Source organism: Mizuhopecten yessoensis, unplaced genomic scaffold (assembly GCF_002113885.1).
Source record: "Mizuhopecten yessoensis strain PY_sf001 unplaced genomic scaffold, ASM211388v2 scaffold715861, whole genome shotgun sequence".
Taxonomy (NCBI): domain Eukaryota; kingdom Metazoa; phylum Mollusca; class Bivalvia; order Pectinida; family Pectinidae; genus Mizuhopecten; species Mizuhopecten yessoensis.
This window is the reverse complement of record NW_018479828.1, coordinates 28,992-50,231: the sequence shown is the minus strand read 5'-3', so window position 1 is coordinate 50,231 and position 21,240 is coordinate 28,992. Positions and strand designations below refer to the sequence as shown.

Genomic DNA, 21,240 nt, shown 5'->3' with positions numbered 1-21,240 from the left:
GTCAGAAAAGCATCCATGGAGTCCTTCTGGAAATAAACGCACACTTGAATTAATGTGTTCTCGTTTACGAGAGCAAATCAAGACACGGATAAGTAATTATCTCTTTATCTTTGCCTCTGCGCTGATAAAAAATATCGACATCAATCAGTTCAAACCTTTACAAACAGATTTTCTGCAACAGCGGTTACTTCGTCGACATATTTCTTTTTTTCGTCGGCCCAAGATATCTCAAAATCTCGCGAGGCAAAACGTTTGTACCAAACTATTTGTCCTGAATATATTTTACTAGTTTGACAAAAAACAGGAAATTATAGAAGACTGTGAGTACCGATGTTATATACTTGATTAATAATATATCGTCTTTACACATTACACCATTGGTATAGGCGCTTAAGCATTCTATCTCTTTACTCTTATCAGCTTAATGTAGCAATTCAATTGATATATCATAAATAAAGGTGTCTTTAGCAAAAGACAAAAGTGTGTTTCGCGTGCGTCTATACCATTCTATGTAAGTGTATGTCGTAACGAAAACTGCCATACTGTACTACACAAACGCGTCTACTGTTCCAAGACAACAGCATTGGTACCATTTTGAACAGACTGTCAATATACACCAAGGTAAGCACTTCGATATCGGCGAACATAGGTGGACCACACATTGTATCACCTATGTAATGATGCGAAAAGTAAACAAACCACAGGTTAAGTCAGAGCTATTATGATGAATTGTACTCCTCTAAACAAATGTACAAACAACTACACAGAAGTCATGTTATAGGCCAAACTCACAAACCTGTAACATAGTTCAAGTATTCCCTCCAACTAAATGCTAACAAATCTAACATAGTTTATTTTCTGACACTAACATCCTAACAGTACTACCGTTATTTTCCACAAAACAGTACCACAGATATTTTTTTACACTAGCAAACAAATCCACAGCTATCCCAGATTTAATTAAATACTGAAACAGAAGTGCCATCTCTCTTTTTCTTCCAAATGCTTACACCAGTACCGAAGACCACTTGAGGGGCCACAATTGGCCTGAGATATGTTTCTGGTATTTGTGGTGACTCACAGTGAGTAGGAGGGGGTGTAGGATTTTATGTAATGACCTGCAGGTTTTAATGAATTAACCTGTAGGTTGTAATGAATTGACCTGCAGGTTGTAATGAATTGACCTGCAGGTTGTAATGTATTGTTCTGAATTAGATTGGGAATGTGTTTGGGTCGCGGATATCACACTAGGACACGACTTTGACGTGGAATCTTAATCAAACATTTTATTCGATACATAATCGGGTTAAGGCTTGAAGTCAACACCTTTTAATTGGTAAATGACGGTCACGTGTTGTCGACTATTTCCGATGGTTATTGACTACCGTTGTGGTGACAGTATACATAACTCAACATTTTAAATGCGATTTTATCTCTGAAATTTAACTACGTAGAAGCTTCAACTGCCATTTCGACCCTCAAACGTTGTTCCCGACGCCTGTGTTTAGCACGTGTTAGAAGCCTGTGTTTAGCACGTGTTAGACGCCTGTGTTTAGCACGTGTTAGAAGCCTGTGTTTAGCACGTGTTACATGTAGAAGCCTGTGTTTAGCACGTGTTAGACGCCTGTGTTTAGCACGTGTTAGAAGCCTGTGTTTAGCACGTGTTACATGTAGAAGCCTGTGTTTAGCACGTGTTAGACGCCTGTGTTTAGCACGTGTTAGAAGCCTGTGTTTAGCACGTGTTACATGTAGAAGCCTGTGTTTAGCACGTGTTAGACGCCTGTGTTTAGCACGTGTTAGAAGCCTGTGTTTAGCACGTGTTACATGTAGAAGCCTGTGTTTAGCACGTGTTAGACGCCTGTGTTTAGCACGTGTTAGACGCCTGTGTTTAGCACGTGTTAGACGCCTGTGTTTAGCACGTGTTAGACGCCTGTGTTTAGCACGTGTTAGACGCCTGTGTTTAGCACGTGTTAGACGCCTGTGTTTAGCACGTGTTAGACGCCTGTGTTTAGCACGTGTTAGACGCCTGTGTTTAGCACGTGTTAGACGCCTGTGTTTAGCACCACGTGTAAGACGCCTGTGTTTAGCACGTGTTAGACGCCTGTGTTTAGCACGTGTTAGAAGCCTGTGTTTAGCACAGGCGTCTAACACGTGCTAAACACAGGCGCCTAACACGTGCTAAACACAGGCTTCTTACACGTGCTAAACACAGAGGTCTAACACGTGCTAAACACAGGCGCCTAACACGTGCTAAACACAGGCTTCTTACACGTGTTAGACGCCTGTGTTTAGCCCGTGTTCGACGCCTGCGTTTAGCACATGTTAGACGCCTGCGTTTAGCAAGGGTTAGACGCCTGCGTTTAGCACGTGTTAGACTCCTGTGTTTAGCACGTGTTAGACGCTTGTGTTTAGCACGTGTTAGAAGCCTGTGTTTAGCACGTGTTTGACGCCTGTGTTTAGCACGTGTTAGACGCCTGTGTTTAGCACGTGTAAGAAGCCTGTGTTTAGCACGTGTTAGGCGCCTGTGTTTAGCACGTGTTAGACGCCTGTGTTTAGCACGTGTTAACTTTGAAATGATTACAGTTATCAAAGCTCTATATAAATCGCAGGCAACCAAACTCAATGCCGTGTACAATTATGATAGCGAAACACTTTGGGGGAGCGATTATTGTTGTGAAAGTCCATCTCTCGTGCGAAACTGCATATAAATATAATTATATTTATCAATGGTACGGTATCACTGGGGTTACGTAGGTGCTAGAGTACCTGTGTATGTAGGGGTAAGGCGTGGAGTCTAACGTACACGGTGAATTACGTGTTGCACGTGAATTACCTGGGGTAGGGGGTTGTCATATACAGGGTGTATAGGGGGTAGTGTCATTCGAGCTGTTGCAGCCAGACAGTGCGCTTGTGGTATTTACCTACATTTCCTGGTTAGCTTGCTAATTTGGTCTTTACCGATTATGAGCGAAGAAACGCCCCCCCCTCTGAACAGTTATAGTACTGGGGCCCCTTCTCCCCCTACAGTGGGTCAGAACACGGGAGGCGTGGAGGCTTTTGAGGCCTTTTCATTGTTCAGGCAATATTTGGACAATAAACTAGATTCCTTTAGAGCGGATTTGGGAGAAGGAGAGACAAAACCTAAAAAACCTAAGTCGGACAAATCTGTGAAGTTTAAGTCCCAAGGGAATAGGATTCAATTCCAATTTAACGAGGAATTGGAGGCGGATGTGGTCAAGTTACAGAAAAAACTTGATAAACGTGACTTTGACAGCTGCGTTGAGTTGGCCGCGAACCTGAGAGTTACATTGTATAAGAGAAACAAGTTGATACGACTTGCTGACAAGTCGCCCGCCGGCTGGCAAACTGTGAAGGAATACGTGTCCGACGATCTCGCTTCTGACAGTGAGGACGAGAAACGTATTAGACAGGCGGAACAGAGGGCATTGAGGAGTATAAAACTTAAACATGGTTCTAGTAAACGTAGTTCTTCGGCTGTTTTTAACAACAGTGGTAATACAGCTACACGTTACGCCTCTCCCCCCGCAGCCGCGGGGTCTGCGCCTTTTCGTGGAGGACCCTATAACTACGGAGTCACTGCCCCGCGCAGCACCGCCCCTTCGGACCAGTGTTTCTCATGTGGGGGATTCGGTCATTGGAGGAGGGACTGTGGGAAATTCAGACAGGGAGGATCTCGACAGCCACAGCAGCAGACAAACGGACCGAAGTGACGAGATTCATGATAAGTATACATATACTTCTCCCTCGTTGTTTGATTTAGACGAACTGAGCTCTCATAAACAGTTTTTTGAATATCAGGACAATCGTCCGGTTACGTCTGTTAAAGGTAGATTAAAAAGTCACGTTCAGTTTTGGAGAGATATCGGTGCTTCAGAATTTATCGTAGAAATGCTTAAGTACGGTTATGTAATACCTTTCATTTCGACCCCTCCAAAAACCTTTTCTAAAAATAACATGTCTGCAGGAAGAGAGGCTGAGTTTGTCACGCAAGCTATTGCAGATCTGGTTAATAATAAGTGTGTTGTACAAGTCCCATTTCTTCCTCACGTAGTCAATCCTTTAAGCGTTGCTTACAGCAGTTCTGGCAAGAAAAGGTTGATTTTGGATCTCAGAAGGGTCAATCTTTTTGTTTGGAAAGAGAAGATAAAATTGGAGGATTGGAACGTTGCATTAGAATTTTTTGATCGTGATTCCTATATGTTTAAATTTGACCTTAAATCCGGGTATCACCATATAGATATTTCTTGTGGTCAACAATCCTTTCTCGGGTTTTCCTGGGATGGTAAGTTTTATTGTTTTAGTGTATTGCCTTTCGGATTATCGTCAGCTCCGTACATTTTCACGAAGATCCTTAGGGCCCTTGTTAAACACTGGAGGTGGAATGGTATTAACATAGTTCTATACATAGATGACGGTCTAGGTTGTAGTTCTGAGGAAGTAACATGTCAGAAGAATAGTGATTTTGTTAGGGACACACTCTATCGCGCGGGTTTTCTTGTCAATACAGAAAAATCTGTGTGGGTCCCATGTCAAAATATTTTGTGGTTGGGTCTTAATTGGAATTCGTTGAGTTTTAGTATCTCGGTCCCCGACACTAGAGTAAGTAAACTTGTTACTAGTATCGATGCTCTTTTAGACACCTTACCAATTATTTCATCTAGACAGTTAGCAAAGGTTACAGGGTTAGTAATGTCATTTAAGCCCGTGATAGGTAATCTCTGTTGTCTGATGACAAGACAATCAATGGTGTTCATAGCGAGGTCATCATCCTGGGACGGTAAGGTCAAGGTCAACAGTAATCCATTCATTAACGAGTTGGTGTATTGGCGTGATCACGTGTGTACTTTGAATGTTAGGTATTTGGCTACATACGATGTCCCTAAAATTATCATGTTTTCTGATGCTAGTGCTTATGCTTGTGGTGCATACTCTGTAGATCTCGATAGCAGCATATTTCACAAAATGTGGACAGATACTGAGATTCCACGTAGTTCTACTTGGAGGGAAATGAAAGCTATTTCATTAGCATTACAGTCGTTTCAGTCAGTGTTAAAGGGAAAGCAAGTTAAGTGGTTTACGGACAGTAAGAATTGTGTTTCTATAGTCACCAAAGGTAGTATGAAGCCTGATTTGCACGAGATCGCGATCGACATTTTTGAAAGATGTTCTATTAATAATATTATGATAGACATCGAGTGGGTACCCAGAGACAGTAATGTGCGCGCTGATGAGATCAGTAAAATATTCGATTTCGACGACTGGTTTGTAACTGTGGAATTCTTTGAGTTTATTGACTGGCTATGGGGTAGGCATACTGTTGACAGGTTTGCCAGTGTGGATAACGCTAAACTGGAACGCTTCAATTCCAAGTTCTGGAACCCTGGCACGGAATGTGTAGATGCGTTCGCCAAGCATTGGGGAGGCGAGAATAACTGGTTGGTGCCTCCTATAAACTTGGTTATTCAGACAATCAGACACGTTCTGGTGTCTAGGTCTTGTGGTACCCTTATAGTTCCTAAGTGGCAATCAGCACCCTTTTGGACCTTTATTTTCAAGCGTGAGTATGTATACAGAGACTATGTGAAGGAGGTGTTGGAGTTTCATGAGACTGATCGCATTTTTGGGAAATGTACCGATAAGAACTCCTATTTCAACCCTGATAAATTCGTCGGTACTGTTTTAGCAGTGAGGTTGCAAGCCTAGTTTACTGTTTACTTTGTTTTACAAAATCTATTAAAAGTTTTGTACTGATTTAAATGTATTGTTCTTATATTGGGCACGTATTGTCCCGGAGAGAGGGCATGGCCACGGAGCACGTGGCTGCTGTTTACTATTGAGGTCACGTTTCATGCATTCCTGTCTAGGTCACGTGTTGTCTGTAGATACGCGTGAGTAGTTCTCGTAGTACGAGATACTACGGCCAGTGCACGGTTGTATCCTTAGCTCAGCGGATGAGTTTACGTCACGTTTTTCCATGGATGGACATGTACAGGGGCCGTACATTACATGTTGTGTTGTTTAATTTATGTGTATGAAGGTCACACACGGTGACGCTTCCTTATATATGACAAGGCCGGTACTGTTAGTACGCGTGCGAGGTCATCCCGTTGGGGCACTTCACGTGCGCGACATGATAGGTCGGCATGTGGTAGGGTGTGGTGGTCACCCGTTCAGGCAGCATTACGGTACTGATGTTAACGATTCCGTCGTTAACTGTAAATAAATAAATGAATAATAATACGTTATAGTAGTTGCTTCTCGCGTTTATATCTTATTGTGTATTCTTGTATACAACTTTCAGATGTCTTTAATCATGGGCGATGGGTCAACATGGGAACCACAAACAACAGATTTTTGCCTCTCGTCAGTGATTTAAAGAGGATAGTTACGGCATCTAAGGCTGTTAATACCCGGAAATGTTATGATCACGGGTTCAAACAATGGTGTTCTTGGGCTAATTCCTTCAAAGTTAATGTCCTGCCAGCGTCGGAACAATATGTTGCCTTATATTTAGTATCTATAATTCAATCTAGCAGTAGTGTTGCTAAGTTAGACCAGGCTATCTATTCCATCGGTTGGGTTCACCAACTGGCAGGTTTCCCGAATCCTTGTTCATCGGATTTTATAAAAATGATCAGGGCAGGGGGGTCCCGGCTGTTGGGATGTCAACCCTGTAAAAAAGAGCCTATCACTCCTGATATTTTAAAACAGTTAGTGACATTTTTTGCTAAAGACTCGTGTTCCCTGATGGATCTAAGAATAGTGTGTATGTGTTTAGTAGGTTTTGCCGGTTTCCTTAGATTTGCGGAATTGGTCAATATTAAGAGATCGGACATCGTTTTCGCTGATCAGTTCATGACTATCAGAATTCCCAGAAGTAAGACGGATGTAGTTAGCGCAGGAGCAGAAGTAGTTATTGCTAAGACTTCTACGATATTATGTCCGGTTGCCATGCTCAAACGCTATTTGACTTGTGCTAAGATTCCCTCGGACTCCACAGCTTTTATTTTTAGGCAAGTGTCATTTTGTGAAAGTTCTAATTCGTTCCAGCTTCGTAATTCTGGTCCCCTTTCTTACACTAGAGCTAGAGAACTTCTTTTAGAAAAGCTTTCATTATTAGGTTTAGATAGTAGGAAATTTGGCCACCGCGGCAGCAAACTCAGGAGTTGCTGACCGTATATTCAAGAAGCACGGTCGTTGGAAGTCCAAGACGGCCAAGGACGGTTATGTGCATGAGGGCTTGGACGAAAAACTTTCCGTTACACAAAAGCTGGGTGAGAATGTAATTTTAATGTTTGTCAGACTTTTAACCCGTTCTTTGTACTCGAAGCGCTAGCTGCAGTCAGCTATTTCCTATATTACAGTGTTGAGTTGTAATTGATAAATGATTTATGTTCGTTTGAACTGGTGAATTAGAACATAAACTTTATTTATTTCACAACAATTATGAAACAATTTATTTCAACTTATATTAATCACTCGTGTTGGCCCGGATGTTAGCGCGTGGGGGGGTCTTAGTGTGGGAGCAAACCCAGAGAAAAACCACGTGGTCAGGCAGGTGACCCCAACATTTTCACGTCCGATCGGGGAATCGAACCCCGGTCGCCTTGGTGAAAGGCAAGTGCACTATCCACTGCACCACCCGACCACCCTGTGTGAAACTGTTATAGTTAAGTACTGGAGAAAGACTACTGCGATATGAAAATGGGACAACGAAGCCCTTTTAAAAAGTGAAACTTTAATAAATATACATGTAGCAAAGGACTAGAAAGGGTATTGCCATATGGAACTTCGATAGTGAATTAATGTAGAAAGCTTATTTTCAGATAAACTTTGATAGTAAAGTAATAGAGAAAGCCCATTGCCAGACCAAGTTGGATAGTAAAAACAAACTCGATATTCTACCATAAGTCGTTGCTTTCATCACTAACACTAATCAACTCGACTCTTCCATCGAATTTGGCAAAATAATATTTCTTTTTACGAAAGAAATTTCTGATCGTCGATTTTGGCAAATCTGTAACATTTTTGATTTCCCGTTAATATTTCTGGCCTGCACTTTTGGCAAAGCTGTAAGAGTTCTGTGGGTACATTTGATTAGCAAGCCTGCGGGTAACAATCGCGCGAGTGCCTACTGTCTACGCTCTGAAATTACTCCGGTCCCCGTCAATGAGGCAAACTGTCAGCAATAGTTGGGAAATAGTATCGGTCATTGATGCACTGATCTATGTAAACAGCTGAAGATTGATCTGATCCCGGCTCGTGTAAACAAGTGGCCCTGGCAAGCTTCCCGACTATCACGGCGAAACATCGGTACTAAAGTAGTGGGGCCACTTCTTCCTAGAGTTCACGTAGAAGTGAATGGTCATTTCCTGCCAAACTAACCGGCGTCCTGTCCACAGACCGGCAACGCTTCACTCTGTTGGTACTATCTTGATCACTAACCTTTCGACCCCCTCCCAGATTACAAATTCCCCGGGGGGGGGGGGGGGGGGGGTATATTGTTAATGTAGCTCGTATCAAAGTCTGCTGACACGTCCAATCACCATGATATATGTATACCATTTCCATTTGTCTTGTATGCATGTCGAATGCCAGGCTGTTGAAAATCCGTATTCCTTTTTATTTACAGTTGTGTTTTCCTGTCCAAAACCTGAATGTAGCAATATCAAACTGTATGAAAGAAATATTCAATTAAGGATCGTTGGCTGCCTGAGGCTCCGCAGAACCGACTCTGCCTGATTGGTCAAAGCAAAATATGAACAGATAAAGTTGCGTTTTCCGTACTGTCACCACTTTGTTTATAAATATGGCGGATACCAGCAGAAATTTTAGTTACCATCGGATCGAGATTCGTTTACTTCAGTTTTATAACACACAACTAACTATACGTTACACGAGTCCAATGCTGAGTTGACAACACAATGAAAGTGAGAATGGAATAGGTTTCGTGGCTGGCAGTAAATAAGGAGGAAATCAATGTGGAGACTGTCATGCCAGTCATTTCGATTAACGTAAAACATACACGTGATAACATCTAACATTTCTATGACTCACAATGTAGATACAGATATGTCATTCCTAACTACTTTACATCACGTTGGTCAATTGTAATGCTGTTCCTTCAATATAATTTTTATTGACGAAAATCACACAAATCAGGGTATTTATCGAATAATCTTTTTTATCGGATCATTGTTTTCAAAATCTAATTTCTAGGGCGTTTATACACTAGTGGAAATTTGTTTGTGCTGGTATGTCGATATGAACCGTCGGGGATTCCACACATTCCGCAGAATGTCGCCAGACCGCCCAAGTACTTGTCGCACCAACTTAATTATCCTCAGTAACAACAACAAACAGTAAAAACCTGTCTAACTTGTCGTCTGTCTATCATTTACATCTGTCTATAAATACCACCTGCCAATAGCGATCGTCTTTATATATGATGTCCATCTGTCTAACTTGTCGTCTGTCTAGTGTCATTTACATCTGTCTATAAATACCACCTTTCTATAGCGATCGTCTTTAGATATGATGTCCACATGTCTAACTTGTCTGTTTATCATTTATATCTGTCTATAAATACCACCTGTCTATAACGATCGTCTTTATATATGATGCCCACCTGTCTGGAAGACAACCTTTCTAAAAAGACCCCTCCATAAAGATCCTATTTCGTTGAAGACATTTCGTTCTTCATTAACCCCGATAAGTCAACAATTTTGTATTAAAGATCTCCTGTCTATAAAACCATACTTGTCCTGTAAAACTCGTTTGATAAATATTACCCGTCTATATAGACCGTCTGTATATATAGAGAATAATACATGCCTTTTTCCATATCACACCCAGTATCAACCCGAGACTGAAACATCAGCCCAAGGGCCGAAGGCCCGAGGGCTGATATTGGTTGAGGGTTGCTACCGAGTGTGATATGGAAAAAGGCATGCTTTATTCTGTTTATTACATACTTACTTATAAAAGCTACTACATTTGTATCTTCTGATATATTTTTCTTTTGAAATATTGAAAAACGAAAAATTTCCAAACGGGGTGTGATACGGATTTTGCGGTCTGATACGGTTTTTGGGGTATGATACGGCGGAGGCTGATACAGGTTTTGGGGTGTGATACGGCGAGGGCTGATATGGGTAAGAGCAATTGTGTCGTATCGCATTTACAAAAATCCCGTATTTATTAGTAAGTATGTAATAAAAGTCTATTAAAGCTCTATTTCTGAAAAAAACCCGCAATAAAGATCATTATTAAGACAGATTTTGTTCTCTTCCTTTGGCGTTATTTATAAAACACGGTTTCAAGTTACATCTATATTTCTAGAAAGGTAAACCTGACCAGTGTAGTTTCCCGTGCTATCGCTTGCCCTAGAACAGAAAAGATATGCGTGCCGTTACCAAGGGTACGCCTGTTCTTATATATATATCTTCATATATAACTTACAGTTCATCCGGCAGGAGTCATCACTGGGGTCCTTAATGTACTTTAATCCCATCAGGTGCTCACGAACCAACACTAACTTGTGGAATAAGCCAGCATATTAATACATATAACAAACTTTGCAGCACTAAATGTGATTGCGTTTGTACCCTAGGGATTCACATGGCTGTCGGTGTTTAATGCACTGAATGTGGACCCGGTCTGCTATAAATGTACTAGACGTTTAACGAGCGATGCGCTATGATATCTTAATACACACATTTAGCGTAAAACAATTTCAAAACTAATTTGGTTTTCTGTCGTCGATCATCTACTGTACGTCTGTTTTAATCACGGATGATGTAAAATTCCACATTTATCAATCTATTTCCGCTGCTGTGTAATAACATACCGAATGTGTACGTATATACCTTTATCACGCCTCGCCGTGCAATCAGTTAGCCTTGCTGATATGGTCGGCACATTAATGAAGATTGCACACAATGTATACTTAATACTTAGTATTACTAAGGTATCCAAAGATCACACTAAGGTTTCCCGCCATTTCCAGCCGTCTTTAGACAGCTAATTATTCACCTCCCCGTACTAGGCCTCGTTCTCGGTTTGGTCGTCTGTCATTGGTAACTACCAATGTGTCTAACCTGTAATGGTTGTCTGGTCATCTCGTCAGTTTCCACAGACGTCATAGTTGGTGGAGAAGTAGAGTATTCATTTTATCCCGCCATCAAGTATCGCTATATCTCACACAGTACGTGACCGTAATTATTCCACCCTTCGGTCATATTTCAGTCTATTTTCTAAGGTATAACCACTCTTTCACAGAAATGAGATTGTAGTGGTATATTTTTGTAATTTTTAGGGAGAAAATGGCATAGCATATTATTTCCGACTGCAAAACCATACCTTAGAAACCAGGAAACAGAATATATATAACAATATTGTGGTATAAAAATAGCGAACAAAATCTTCCGTTTATCCCCAAACTAATACTACGAACCGAGTAGCGTAGACAACCAGAGACACGGAGCGCTGATTGGCACTGCTGCGTTCTAGGGATTTCATCGCAGATGACCTTTTGAAACTAGCTTGAATATTTCAGTAAATTGAAGATGATGTGGCACCAATTCGACTGTTAAAGCCTGTTCGTACGGGTAGTCGCGATGTCCCAGTAGCTCGGAATTAATGAAAGTCGAATTTGCTAACAAAAGGGTGAATGCCTTTAATACCAAGGGTCCGTTGATACAAATGTAACCTTATCATTTCCTACACTTATATTTATTACTTTCATGTTTTTTCAACTACATACGCAAACGCTAACAGCTTGATGACCTAAGAATAACTTCTCCTTCGGTATGATTTTGTTTCCACTTATTTATGGTCTAGCTGGAGACGTAGTAACTGTCGATCTGAATGTTATTCATATTCATATTATGAAGTTAGGAGAGATATTCGTGAAAGTACCGAGAGACTCCTGTCATCAGTTGAAATGTGTGTTTTAAGACACTGGTGGGTTCTCAGGAAGGCTATGTAATAAAAAAAAATGGCAAGATAAGAGTATGCCTAAGAGTACATCTCAGAGTGGGTTTAAACTATGAGGTCCATCATTCTAAAAGAAGATAAAGAAATTGAATACAAAACTGTGCATTTCTTGACAATGATGTCCTTACCTACCACACTCAACGCTCTCTAATGATAAATATATAGTTGTGTCGACAGAAACAGCAGCTGACAGCTTATATTTATTTACAAAACTATTTCATTTCCAGTGTGCAAAACTCAGCTTGTTTTATAACTGTTTATCACATACCTGTTGAATTTAAATAAAATATCAAAGTTTATAAAATCTTTGTATCGATCTCTACCAAATACGGAAGGTATGTGATAACAACAACGTCTTACCGCCGCCTCTGTATGTCGCTCCACCAATCTACCACTACTATTGTAAGAACCATACAGTTACAGTCGTAATGTGACACGCTACACACCAGATGTAAAATGTATATAATGAGGAATTCGAACAACTCAAAATTCGTTTGATCAGTTTTGGACTTGCTTTCCTGAACACGTTTCTCCTATCGAAACATTATTTCTATACCATGTCATATCTCATATCCAACTGAAGGTTCGTCTCCGTTCTCTCTTTTTTAAGAAAGCCGAACGGCGATACAACTATTATATAGCTGTAACCTCTGTTAAGGCCCGGTCACACAGCCTTTCGCGTCTGTATCGCGGGTAAAATTTCGCGATTTTTTTTTTGCCCGCGGTTGCCCGTGGTGGAAAATGTGCAAAATTGGCTTACCCGCGGTTTACCCGTGGTATGCCCGCGGAACAGACGCCGGCGACTGTTCCGCGTCCTTATCGCGGGTGAAGCGCGGCGGTACCGCGGCCTACCACGGGTATAATAAAGCAGCCGAACCGGGCTGTAGAAATCATAACCGCTCAAGACACAGTCCCGTGAAGATCAAGCTATGGCNAAGACGAGGTCATTACGGTGACGGGGATCCATGTTCACCCCTTGACGTCTGGAGCACAACTGACGAATGCTCGGCAAATCGCGCTTTTTATATACCTAAAATCAGACGTTGTACGGACGCGATTAGGCCGTGGACAATCGTATTTGGGACGTGTACAAGACGCAATTGAACGTGATTAGGCCGGTATTGGGGCGCGCTGTTTACGCGGAGAAAGGCGTTTGTCCGTGTTTACACGCGGTACACACGCTAATGCACGTGATAACAACGCGGTACAGACGCGGAACAAACGTGCTATGACCGTGCTCCACCCGCGATTACCCGCTAAAATTTCGCGTCCTACCGCGTGTAACCACGTCTTAACCGCGGCCGTAGCACGTCCTAGCACGTTCGTTCCGCGTCTGTACCGCGTCTTTACCGCGTGTGTACCACGTGTACCGCCCCCGATTACCCGCGGTCTAAATTTTTGGGCAGCCCAAAACTTTTTCGCGCGGCCAACCGCGTGTGAATTTCTTACCGCGTGTAACGACGGGTAAAGTACGGCTGTATCGCGTCTTTATCGCGACCTCAAAGCGTCCAACAGCGTCTGCTTCACAGGCAGAAATTTTTGGCTGTGATTCGGCCGCGATACGCCCGTGGAGGGCTGTGTGACCGGGCCTTTAGAACATCAATTTCCTGAGAGAGAAGACACAGCGAGGCCGTAATGGCGTAAACAAAAGATGAAATCATGAGAAGGATTTAGTTTTGGCTTAACAGCACCATTGATAATTCGGTGGGAACTTTTTCCTGCAGTTTGTTTTGATATTGCAATAATAACTAAATGAACCCGTTTCCATACCGACTTATTGTTGTTCTCATATCATGCTGAATTCATTGAAAAGTTTATCAAGCTCTACGCCAACTCTAACTTCGACCATTACTTACAACATGATCACTAAAAACGACTTGTACTACGCTGCACGATACTCGTGACGGCTCCAATTTTCAGATCGTGAACTTTTCCTTCTTTTTTTTTTTTATTAAACTTTCCGTTTCTTGATAGTAACATTTCCGTTGTGGATGCCGATTGTTGAATCAGGTTGATGGATATTTGAGGCAGTTTTTGATGTACCGAGATATCATGATCTCACTAGGGAATAATTGTTTTATTATATTATTTAGTGTTCCTACAAAATAAAGACAGAAAAATCTCCATTTTTTTTTAATCTGTCAGTTTTAACGCCCACCATGTGTCCCTGGTGTGAACGGTCTCTGCATTCATTCGACAGCCGCTGACTTAGCTGGAGAAGAAATAATTGCCGTCGATATCTATCACAAGGGATCTGTCTGCGGCTACATTTATTTTGATATGTAGGCCTGGATATAAAAATGTCATGTGCGGATCGCGACATGTTTCTGGGTATGATTTACGTCCTCGTACGGACGATATCTTGTATATGAGCTCGAAGTAAACAGTGACATCCGGCCGATAGTCAGAGACAAACAGTGACATCCGGCCGATAGTCAGAGATAAAAAGCTACGACACAAGTAACAAAGATAAACAGAGATGTCACAAATGTCAGAAATAAAAAGTGACGTCATTAATATTAAAGTTTAAATGTGACGTCACAAGAGTCAGGGATGGACAGTGACGTCGCTATTATCACAGATAAACAGTAACATCACCAGTGTAAGAGACAGACGGTGACATCACCAGTGTCAGAGAAAGACGGTGACATCACCAGTGTCAGAGAAAGACGGTGACATCACCAGTGTCAGAGACAAACGGTGACATCACCAGTGTCAGGCCGATAGAGATAAACAGTAACATCACCAGTGTCAGAGATAAACAGTAACATCACCAGTGTCAGAGAAAGACGGTGACATCACCAGTGTCAGAGAAAGACGGTGACATCACCAGTCAGGCCGATAGTCAGAGATAAACAGTAACATCACCAGTGTCAGAGACAAACAGTGACATCACCAGTGTCAGAGACAAACGGTAACATCACCAGTGTCAGAGAAAGACGGTGACATCCCCAGTGTCAGAGAAAGACGGTGACATCACCAGTGTCAGAAACAGACGGTAACATCAACAGTGTCAGAGACAAACGGTGACATCACCAGCGTCAGAAACAGACGGTGACATCACCAGTGTCCGAGACAAACGGTGACATCACCAGTGTCAGAGACAAACGGTGACATCGACAGTGTCAGAAACAGACGGTAACATCAACAGTGTCAGAGACAAACGGTGACATCACCAGTGTCAGAGACAAACGGTGACATCGACAGTGTCAGAAACAGACGGTAACATCAACAGTGTCAGAGACAAACGGTAACATCACCAGTGTCAGAAACAAACGGTGACATCACCAGTGTCAGAAACAGACGGTAACATCAACAGTGTCAGACAAACGGTGACATCGACAGTGTCAGAAACAGACGGTAACATCACCAGTGTCAGAAACAGACGGTAACATCAACAGTGTCAGAGACAAACGGTGACATCACCAGTGTCAGGCCGATAGTCAGAGATAAACAGTAACATCACCAGTGTCGGAGATAAACAGTAACATCACCAGTGTCAGAGAAAGACGGTGACATCACCAGTGTCAGAGAAAGATGGTGACATCACCAATGGCCATCGCGACCACATGTAACGTGTCAACTTCATCAGTGTTCCAGGTTCATGTCGGATTCCACAGAACAATTTTCGTCTCAGTGACAGGCGGAAATATCGAGGTTCACATTCAACAATGACCCCTTCCCAAGAAACGGGCCCTTGTTAGCGAAAGCACCCGTAACTCCCAGTCCCAGTATTTTTTTTTAAAAAGTACCGACTTCGATGTATATTGTGATGACCTTTACCTTGACCGTGCACGCGCCGTTGTGTCAAACTATGTGACGCACTGTTATTTTCGTAAATGTTTAGAAAATGTTTTTAGTGTAAAAAACAAATCATTATTAACGTTGGTATGATCATTATTAAAACATTGGTTGATGAAAAGAAATCTAAATCATTTTTGTTCATTTAAACGGTTCTCAGGGAGAAATTTCTGGAACTAATTGTTGTGGCGCAGCGAACTCCAAACAATATGCATGTAAGGCGTCCTTTCGTCAGTCGTCGCTATATAGATGTAGGGGTGTTTCTCGAATCATATGATACATAGAATCTAACACTCGTGTTCATGTACTATTTAATTTATTAAACGCGTTTAATAAATTCAATATTACATGAACACTCTTGTCAGATCCTCTATATATTGCAACGTGTATCTGATGAAATAATCGTCATTGTGCTCAAGACGTTTTGATATGTTTGCTTTGCATTCTAAATAAATACGTCTTTAGACCATTTCATTTTTCTTGTGAAATACAATGCTGTACGGTATTTACAAAGTGATTAATTTCTACAGTGACAAATAACATTTTTACTCGGGGGTTTTTCATAATGAATTAACCATCCATAGCAAACACTTCATCGTTAAAAATAGCAATCAGTGAGCATTGTCAAATGGGACGTCCCGGTATTTCGGTTTTCATTTTGTATTTTTCTTTTTTTTTACGACAACAAAATATCACGGAAGGGCCATGTGTCACTGCTAGCATTACACAATGTACCCCGTCTCCCTACATGCACAGTATCAATCTGCCATATTTATGTCACGTGTTAAAAAGTAGTCCCAGCATACCTTATACTTACCTTCGAGGTTATTTCACGGACATGACCGAGCGTGTCCGATTGTTTCAATGAGTCTGATTAAACGTTGAAGGTGTTATATCATAGTGTATAGTGTAGATGATTAAATACATCCAGTGTGTTTTTATTTTAGTTAGTGTGTATTAGTATTCTGCACGAGTACATTTGTACGTGTAGGTTGTGAGTCTTACTTAATACGTACATAATGTACTATGATGAGCTAGAAAGCTTATTGTAATAAAGAACCAAATTTTCCCTTCGAAGCTTTAAGACTAATGACAATTTTGTGCAGTTCGAGATGACGTTATCTCGTACAACGCTTGTGTTCTGTATAAAATCTGCTTTATCATTTTATCCTCTAAATGTGCAATAATAGTGGGGGGTTTTGTTGGTGATATCACAGTTACAGATTTTGTAGCAATGCGTGTGAGCAGCTCGTAAGCCCGGTGGTAAATATATTATTCCAAATGCTTTGGTTTGAATCCAGCCAACTGTAATTATATCATTTTCATTTAAACCACTAGAGATACTCCATATGAAACCTAATGTAATTTTGAAGACAGCTAGTTGTGCTCCGTATTTTATTCTTATCATATTTTTTACGTTAAGAAAAAAACAAATGCTTTTTTTTTTTTTTATCTTTTTCAAACCTTTATTTGACAGCATTATATTTAATTAACTCTGTCACCCGCAGTTTGAAGTGAAAAGGTAATCAACTTCTTACGTCATATGCCAACTGTTATCGAATATAGCCGTCCATGATTACTTGGAAACAATATCCGGGTTGCAGCTAGCATCATCACCATTAGCGCTGCCAGGGAACACGGTCAGAATAACGCTGCTGACGATATCATACAATGTAGAGCAACAATATCAGCGATACACAACTTATTCACAACAGAGGCAGGAAATTGATATCTATGAATAAATCGGCGCCTGGACATGTTACTTCCGCCCGTGCCTTTATACCCGTCAATACTTGACCAGTGTCTGGCGTACCCTTACACGAATCGGCAATTACGGAACAAACACAACTTATTGCCGGTCATTCATTTACACACGACAAGCGTCTGCGTCGCTCCGAATCTGACACCAAGTATCAAATCTAGACGGTTATTTGTCATGCATATGATGGTTGCCTTAACGACGTACAAGTTGTCAGGGGACGGCGCGAGACTTGTTCATACTGGTATTTTATTGTCGCGGAGTGATAGAGAGGGTTGGCGGTATGATTTAGTGGTGCTACTTTGTCAGGCCAGGGTGTATAGTCAGTCAACACCGAGGGTGTCGTTCTTACAGGAAGGGGCTCCGACAACTTCATTACTTATTTGTTTGTCCGTAAAGGAAGGTTTTCGCTGGTATACTTATATGCATGAAGTGTGTTTCTTACGTCACACTTACCCTAACCCTTCAATGACACGTGACATATTCACGATTTTTAAGTACCTTAATATGGTACCGGAAAGAGTGTGTTAAGGGGGATGGGGGCTTGCTGACGTCATCCAGGCATATACTACTTTTCTCAGAGAAGCAGTAGGGGTCATCTACCATGCTGGTAAATAGTTCCCCTAACTGCGCGTCTTAAACCTGATCGGCATCGGTTATCAATTTGCAATATCTTCATTTAACAGTATTTTGTTTATTATTTAACACACTTTACAACAAAACATGGATGATTGCTTTTTTTCGTTAACTCGTTATATATACGTCTTACTTATGTTCAAAGTGTATTTAAAACTGTCCTAAGAGCAAAAGAAGGTGTTTTGTGCATATGGAGTAAATGGGCGGTTAAAACTTAATAGCACGCGTCACTAGAATTTCACATGATTCTATTGGAATAGTGTTGCATACCTTCATTAATGTTAATAAGAAGCTTTTTAATCATGATATTTAAGTTCAAAATAAAGGCAAATGATATCTTTCCTTTCGATTTCTTTTCGATTATGATAAATTTAAAACAAGGAATTTTTTAAAATGCTGAATAGCACTTTTTGCGGGAACAAGACCGTGATTTGTACAGTCATTAATTAGTCAGGCGTCAACATCAATCGAAAACCGTTTGGGAATTTTCCGTCAAACTTTGATTTAACGTCACTGCATCGGGTTAGTCTTTGATCAATCTCTAATGATGTGACGGAAAAATCCAGACAGTTTTCGTTGAAAAACTGTGTGCCTTACTTTTTAGTGCTATGCTTTTGTGTTGAAAGGGTATTCCGAGGCTGTTAATGAGAGTATCCCTATACACGTATAAGTAATTCGTCACCTTTATGGTAGGAACTCAGGAACCAGGCGATGCTATGCCATCGTATGTTTTGTTCTAAGTAAGAACTTCGGCTTTAAAGAGCAAAGTTCCTGTGAGCAAGTAAATGTGCTTGACTCATTAAACTTTAAATGACTACAAATGGGTTATTCACATGTTCATTACGATCCAAAACTGTACGATAATTAGCCAAATGCTTCGGTAGGAAACCACTTAGTGCTGAAAACAATCACAAACTGATGATACGTTTGGTTCCGGCCTCGACACTCCCTGCTGTTATGGGCATTGTTTTTTTTAAAATGTTGTTTTTGCATTTGCTAATGTATGAGTGATGGGTGTAGTAGATTAAATACATGTAAGAAGTGTAGCATCGAACGGTCTTATGTCTCGGAAGGGTCACAGCCACAACCGACACTGTTGACGTGGTAATCCCTGTTCGCTCGTGAGCGCGTGCAATGAGTATCACTGCAGTTAAATCCGGGTATTTACGATACACGGGAGATCGGTGAACGCTTACGATAGAAATATTATGGTCGTATACTGCCTTGCTCGTCGTTCCTGATATATTGAAGCGACAACATTAAATCACTCACGGTGTTTTGGTAAGCACAGAGAGCCCCTACGTCATCATGGACATATCAAAGTAAACCTCCAGCAGTACTCCATATTTGTGCAAATCCATCTACGATCATATATCAAACATTTCCCCACAATAATGGATACCTATGTTGTCACAAAACAATCACTAGAGGGAAATAAGGAGGAAGTACCATTGAGTAGATGTCGATGCTGAAAGACAAAGTCAACACGTTTACAGGACCATATAGACATTTCATCCGTTCAATATGCGTTATAGGTACTTAAGATCAAAACCATGGCAATATCAACAGTGTCTTATTATAACTTGCATTCCAAAAGGGGATAAACCAAGACATTTGTTGAAAAATTGGCGACCAATATCATTATTGAACATTGTGTACAAAATAGCATCAGGGGTTATTTCTTCTAGAATAAAAAAAGTTTTAGATAAGGTTATAAGTAGTGATCAAACAGGTTTTTAGCTGGTCGTTATATTGGAGAAAATACCCGTCTTGTTTATGATATTATGCAGTATACAAAATCAGAATATCCCAGGAATGTTACTTATGATTGATTTTGAGAAGGCATTTGACTCTGTCTCTTGGAAATTTGTGGATAATGTTTTTAAATATTTTGGCTTTGGAAATAGTATAAGAAATTGGATTAAAACTTTACATAAAAATGTCAATTCAGCTATTAATCAGGGAGGGAATTTGTCATCCTTCTTTCATATTGGAAGGGGTTGTCGTCAAGGCGACCCTATAGCACCATACATATTTATCTTATGTGCGGAAGTTTTATCAATCAGGTTAAAGAATAACAAAAATATTAAAGGTGTAGAAATCAAAGACTGTCCTATCTTAATTTCCATGTATGCAGATGACACCACACTTATATTAGATGGCTCTGACAGATCTTTGAGAGAAGTACTTAATGAATTAAGCAGTTTTTCTAAAATTTCCGGATTAAAGATTAATGTAAGCAAGACTCAGGTTATTTGGATTGGCCGTATGAGATTTAGTGATGTCAGCTTTTTACCAGAAATGAACCTAGTATGAGGAAAGGACAATTTTACTTTATTGGGAATAAAGTTCAGCTTGAATTTACATCAGATACCGAAGCTTAATTATGACAAAAAACTCATTATACTGAAAGCTCTAATTAGAACCTGGAGTAGAAGGTCATTGACACCTATTGGCAAAGTTCATGTTATAAAATCACTTATGCTGTCTCAGTGCAACCATCTATTTATTGCTCTACCTAACCCAGATGCTAATTTTATATCAACTCTGAATTTTATCCTGTTTGAGTATATGTGGAACAGTAAGACTGACAAAGTAAAGAGGGGTGTTATTATACAAAACTATGTTGATGGGGGATTGAAAATGGTTAATTTAGAGGCTTTTATTACTTCTCTGAAACTGAGTTGGGTCAAGAGACTTTTCCTTAGTGAAGGTAAATGGCAGCATATTATTAAGTCTATTGTAGATATTAACCTACTTGCTTATGTTGGGGATGACTATTTACAAACATGTTATAATAGATGCAATAACCAGTTCTGGAAAGATATTCTGAAGGCATGGGAAAGACTAAGAAAGGCTGAGAAGGAAAACCCATACGAAAAAGGGAAAGAGGTCATGAAAACTCCAATATGGTTTAATAGACAAATATGTGTTGGTAGAAGGTCAGTATTTTACAGAGAATGGTATAACAAAGGTATAGTTATAATCAGTGATTTATTCAAGAAGGATAACTCTTTCTTCAATTT

The 21,240-nt window shown here is 40.6% G+C and overlaps 2 protein-coding genes across 2 annotated transcripts in view; both read left to right on the top strand.

Moving 5' to 3' along the window:
- The window catches only part of LOC110441319, a 29,591-nt gene that overhangs the window by 2,729 nt on the left and 5,622 nt on the right, over nt 1-21,240 (top strand). The window lies entirely within an intron of this gene.
- On the top strand, nt 3,240-7,194 carry LOC110441320. Its single transcript, XM_021484432.1, has 2 exons — nt 3,240-3,742; nt 6,314-7,194. The coding sequence occupies exons 1-2, from the start codon at nt 3,469-3,471 to the stop codon at nt 7,192-7,194; spliced, it is 1,155 nt and encodes a 384-aa protein (XP_021340107.1). The 5' UTR covers nt 3,240-3,468.

Bases quoted from the DNA above. Each gene is read 5' to 3' on its own strand.
- LOC110441320 (XM_021484432.1), top strand. From the start codon at position 3,469: ATGGTTCTAGTAAACGTAGTTCTTCGGCTGTTTTTAACAACAGTGGTA. The intron at 3,743-6,313 runs ATAAGTATACAT...ATTCTTGTATAC, and splicing joins CCGAAGTGACGAGATTCATG to AACTTTCAGATGTCTTTAAT.